Consider the following 6,000-nt stretch of genomic DNA (forward strand, 5'->3'; position numbering starts at 1 on the left):
AGAGTTTCGACAGATCCCGGAAAGTTCACTCAGCAACCCGACCCATTTGGCAGGCACCTTGGGGTTAGTAGATGAATATTTTTACATATAGCCTAGGTTCCTTTTAAATTACTGTTTTATTGCTGTGCCCCAAAGCAGGTAAATCTGCCCATGTGGCCCCTCAGTGATACCCCTTCCTACTACAGGTCACCCTGTCTGGTAGGGTTCCCATGGTGACCACATGTCCATCTCTCCTACCCTTCTTATTGTGGTCCTTCTCTCGAGTGTTGTGCAGGAGCTGTTCAGTCAGCCCTCAGTAGTCCTTCAGGAGGAATTGCTCTATATGTAGGTGTATGTGCAGCGTGCCCATGGGAGGAGGTGAGTTTGGAGTATTCCTATGCAACCGTCTTGCACCAACCCCCAGCCCCAGATGATAAAGTTTAAAATTTTTCTATGTGGAATTACTTTTCTTGTGGAAACTAAGGAGTTGATGTAATTTTTCTGGGGAAAAAGGTTTCCAAGGCATTAGAGCAGAAGCTGCAATTAGCTACTTTCATATTTGCTTGGGAGTAAGGGAAGAGTTGATCCTTTTTGGTCATTCTTGTTTTTCCCAAATGACTGTCCTCTACATTTTGTGCTTCAGCCTGGGAGCAAATAATTGAGCCATTAGAGAGCTCTATCTGGCAGTTAGCAGGTAACTCAGTCCATGTAGAATGAATGAATGAAGAAATTTATAATTTGTATTAATTATTTGCATCCTGCCGATAGGAGGAATTAATTATTTTATACCAAGGACATTTTCCCTAATCATAACAAAAAGGGATATTTTGATAATGTTCTTGGATTATTTGTTTGCCTCTAGCTTTAGTTTGTGGACAACTTTTTATTTCTATTTATGGTCTGAAACCACTAGATTTCATATTAAAAGATGTCATGTCCTTTTTTTAAAAAATAGATCTTTATTGATTTCAGAGAGAGGAAGGGAGAAGGAGAGAGAGAGAAACATCATTGAGAGAGTCATTGATCAGCTGCCTCCTGCACGCCCCCCACTGGGGACCAAGCCTACAACCGGGGCATGTGCCTGATCAGGAGTTGAACCATGATCTCCTGGATTATAGGCCGATGCTCAACCTCTGAGCCAGGCGTCCTTTTTTGATCACCAAAGGAACTTTTGAGTTGGGTCTTCTATGTTGGGCATGACAGAGCTGATTATATACACTCTTGGAGCATTTTGTTAATAAACGTAATTACATGAGAAGTAATTACATTTTCTTGCAACAATTATTTTCCTTCCAGTTTCTCTGCAGTGCTTCTATTTACTGCCTTATTCTCCACTTATTTTAAGACCTACGTGTAGCTTTCAGAATCGCCTTGAAGTGTGAGAAAGGTGATGACAGGAGCTTGATCAGTACTTTTCCTGTCACATTATAATGTGAGATCCTCCAATAAAAACCCTGAGGGAACCTCTACTCTGCTGGTAAGCCAACACAATTCTTGTTCATGTGTGCAGGTATTGTGGAAGATTACAAGCCACCATTCTACGATGTGGTTCCCAATGACCCAAGTTTTGAAGATATGAGGAAGGTGGTCTGTGTGGATCAACAGAGGCCAAACATACCCAACAGATGGTTCTCAGATCCGGTAAGAGTGCCACTTTCTTAGTTTTACAATTATCCTCAGCTGGTTAGCTCCAGAAATTGGGATTCTCATTACTATACCACTGGCCCTAGGACTGCAGTTTCACGCATAGAGGAAGACACTGAGTGATGCCTTTAACCATGTTTTCCATCTTTGTGTATCTGAAATTCCAAACATAAGTTGCTCAATGCTGAAGATCCTTATTGCTGCTCTTTAGTAGCAAATCTAAGACATTGAGAGATGACACTTTCTGCACATTTCAGTATTAACTCTGGGTTAGTATTGCCATTTGTAACACCCATAAAACCATCAAGGGGTTCAGCCTGGCCTATGTAATTGACCTGATAAAGTCATTTATAGGAGTCAAAAGGACCAATGTGATAAAACTTAAGAGAGGCTTCTTTGTTAGTGGTCAAGGCCTTGATTATTTGTTTAAAAAAATGGCAATGACACTACTTGAACTTCATAAGACCTACAGAGCTCTGCAACACAGCTTATACATCTGCCCAGCTCCATCCCCCCAAAAACCATTTTTTCACTGTGGTATATGTTCCTTCTCTCCTCAGACCTTAACTTCTCTGGCGAAGCTGATGAAAGAATGCTGGTATCAAAATCCGTCTGCAAGACTCACAGCTCTGCGTATCAAAAAGACTTTGACCAAAATTGATAATTCCCTAGACAAATTGAAAACTGACTGTTGACATTTTCATGGTGTCAAGAAGGAAGATTTGACATCGTTGTCATTGTCCAGCTGGGACCTAATGCTGGCCTGACTGGTTGTCAGAACAGAATCCATCTGTCTCCCTCCCCAAATGGCTGCTTTGACGAGGCAGACATCTTACCCAGCCATGTGTTGGGGAGACACCAAAACCACCCTAACCTCGCTCAATGACTGTGAACTGGGCATTTCACAACTGTTCACACTGCAGAGACTGATGTTGGACAGACACTGTTGCAAAGGTAGGGAACTGGAGGAACACAGAGAAATCCTAAGAGAGACCTGGGCATTAAGACAGTGGCTTTGCATATCTTTCACAAGTCTCCTAGACACTCCCCACGGGAAACTCAAGGAGGTGGTGAATTTTTAATTAGCAATATTGCCTGTGCTTCTCTTCTTTATTGCACTAGGAATTCTTTGCATTCCTTACTTGCACTGTTACTCTTAATTTTAAAGACCCAACTTGCCAAAACGTTGGCTGCGTACTCCACTGGTCTGTCTTCGGATAATAGGAATTCAATTTGGCAAAACAAAATGTAATGTCAGACTTTGCTGCATTTTACACATGTGCTGATGTTTACAATGATGCTGAACATTAGGAATTGTTTATACACAACTTTGCAAATTATTTATTACTTGTGCACTTGGCAGTTTTTACAAAACTGCTTTGTGCATACGTTAAAGCTTATTTTTATGTGGTCTTATGATTTTATTACCGAAATGTTTTTAACACTATACTCTGAAATGGACATTTTCTTTTATTATCAGTTAAATTCACATTTTAAGTGCTTCACATTTGTATGTGTGTAGACTGTAACTTTTTTCAGTTCATATGCAGAACGTATTTAGCCATTACCCATGTGACACCACTGAATATATTACTGATTTAGAAGCAAAGACTTCAGTAGAATTTTAGTCCTGAACGCTGTGGGGGAAATGCATTTTCTTCGGAATTATCCATTATGTGCATTTAAACTCTGCCAGAAAAAAAAAAAAATAACTATTTTGTTTTAATCTACTTTTTGTATTTAGTAGTTATTTGTATAAATTAAATAAAATGTTTTCAAGTCAAAAGGTGAATTATTTTCAGTGTATAAGATAGATCTAGATACATTTTCTTATGGGAACAGTAGAAAAACGTCATAAATTCTGTTTGCTTTTCAAGTCCAGTAATGAACTTGAGGGTTCTATGAGGATGTCTTCCGGCTTGAATATGGTATCAGATGATTTGAATTTTGTTTGTTTCTTTTTTTTGGCTGTGATTTTTTTTTTCTTGGTCAGTTTCCCCAACTTTGAAGTGAGGGTAACAGACCTGACCGACCCTCCTTCCTCACAGGATGGCTGTGAGTATAAACGGGAGGGAGGGTGTCAAAGCATTTGATTTAGTATATGGCCATGTGCGAGTGGAAAGCAGTCTTACAAATCTCACCTTGCTGCTTGAGGAGAGTCTATTGTTGGCTTTTTTCACTTACTATTCAACGAGATTGAAAAGATAGGGTTTAGAGTAGCCCCAAAGAGGAAGAGGTGTGAAGATTCTGAAATGTTCACCAGAGGTAAGTTAATAATACATTTACTTGTGTTATTATTATTAATGTCATATTTAACTTTTTTTAAATAAATTTGTGGTAAAATACACAACATAAAATTTATCATCTTACTCATTGAAGTGTACAGCTTGACAGCTGTGCTGCCATCGCACCATCCTTGCCCAGAACTCTTCATCTTATAAAACCAAAACTACCAATTAAACAATAGTTCCCTGTTCCTCACTCCCCCAGTCTCCGCAACCTTCATGCTACTTGTTGTCTCTGAGTTTAACTACCCTGAGTACCTCGTATGAGTGGAATCATACAGTATTTGTCCTTTAATAGGACTGGCTTATTTCACTTAGCGTAATGTCTTCAGGGTTCATCCTTATCATAGCCTATATCAGAATTTACTACCTTTTTGTGACTGACAATATTCCATTGTATATACAACATTTTGTTTATCTCTTCATCTGTTGATGGACAATTGGGTTTCTTCCACCTTTTCTGGCTGTTGTGAATAGTGCTGCCATGAACATGGGTATATAAATATTTCTTTGAGTCCTTGCTGTCAATTCTTTTGGCTATATACCCAGAAGTAGGATGGAGTCACATTTAACTTTCATTGGAGTATTGCATATGTAAAAGTACACATATATAGAAGTGTACAGCTTGAAGCATTTTTATCAATTTTATAAATTGGTTGCAGATCAAGCAGCAGAACATTGACTTCTCTAGAGTGTCAGCCTCATAGCAGCATGAGTCATTCCTTTTTTCTTTCCTTTTTGATTTGTAACTAATTGGACATCCATTACAGAACAAAAGTACCTCTGCACATTACACCAGAACACCTGGCAGTTTTTACCCAGCCGTGCATCGGAAAGTGGGTGGATCAGACCTCGGAGGAGGGAGATTTACTGTGGATCCAAAGGATTTGGTTAGCCTACCAACACCCACTTGCCATGATCAGGAAAAGCGGAACCAGGAGAGTGCCAAACTAGGCGGATACTCTGGGAGGTAGAGTCTTTTTGTAGAGATATGGCAACCTGAAAGGAGAGGCTCACATGCCATAGGAGGGAGATAGAAACTAGTGAGGAGAGGGAGCCCACTGAGGTGCCCCCCTCCCCAAGGATATATTGCAAAGTACAGCATCTACCTCTCTGTCCAGGAGGTGGAAAGTGAAAGTGGCGAGTGATAGACTGCTTGGTTGCAGGGTTGCAGCTGGAGGGACCTGATTCTCTCCATAAATACCTGAATTACTGAGGAGGACCCTATAGGGTGGTTAGGGATGGAGGGAGATTTGAGATTTCAGCAGGTGGTCCACCCACAGACCCCTGGGAGTACCCCATTCATGGATCCTCCTATTGGGCTGCAGATATCCCCAAAGTCTACCTACACCTCCCAGCATCCTGCTGCCAGCTCTCTGTGCACTCCCGGAGTGCAGCCCTGAGAGCTCGCTCAGGTAAGAGAAACCAAAACCTTGAGCTACAGCACCACCTTCTGGAATACAAAAAAGGTTTTTAATTGCTAGCCTGTTGAACTGTAAAAGCCAAAGTAAACAAGTCCTTCTCTAAGAAAAATGTTTGCTGCTTCAGATGTGAAAGCAGAAGTGTATATCCTCTAACACTATGAAAAATATCAAAGCATGACTTTTGGTCCAGGTGGCAGACTAGATAAACACTGTGCTCACCTCCTCCCACAACCACATTGAAATTACAGCTAAATTAGAGAACGACCATCATTGAGAACCACATGAAGACTAACTGAACAGAAGTCCTATAACTAAGGATACAAAGAAGCCATGGCCAGGACTGGTAGGGGCAGATGCAGAATGGGCAGGCCTTACACCCATGGTGTAGCAGCTAAGAATCCGGAGGGATATCTTAGCTGCAGAAATCCCCCGCAGAGGAGCGAGGGGACCCAGCCCCGCACTAGGCTCCCCAGGTTGGGACACCAGTGCCAGGAAGAGGAGACCCTGTAACATTTGGGTGTGAAAACCAGTGGGGCTGCTGGAGACTTAGGGATCCTCTTGAGGACCCATGCATGTATCGCTCATGAACTCCCTCCCTCTGGGCTCCAGCACAGGGCACTAGCCCAGAAGACAGGGACATATGGGGACTAAATTGACTAGCTACAAGA

The 6,000-nt window shown here is 41.5% G+C and overlaps 1 protein-coding gene across 2 annotated transcripts in view; it reads left to right on the plus strand.

The window, feature by feature from the left end:
- The window catches only part of ACVR1 (activin A receptor type 1), a 121,638-nt gene extending 118,229 nt beyond the window's left edge, over positions 1-3,409 (plus strand). For both annotated transcript variants that reach the window (XM_087819842.1, XM_087819841.1), the window contains exons 10-11: positions 1,490-1,620; positions 2,184-3,409. In XM_087819842.1, coding sequence (XP_087675968.1) covers positions 1,490-1,620; positions 2,184-2,318 — 266 coding nt within the window. In that variant the 3' untranslated portion in view covers positions 2,319-3,409. The remainder of the gene's footprint in view (positions 1-1,489; positions 1,621-2,183) is intronic.
- Positions 3,410-6,000: the final 2,591 nt, after the last annotated feature.

Source organism: Miniopterus natalensis, chromosome 8 (assembly GCF_054644295.1).
Source record: "Miniopterus natalensis isolate mMinNat1 chromosome 8, mMinNat1.hap1, whole genome shotgun sequence".
NCBI classification, from domain to species: Eukaryota; Metazoa; Chordata; class Mammalia; order Chiroptera; family Miniopteridae; genus Miniopterus; species Miniopterus natalensis.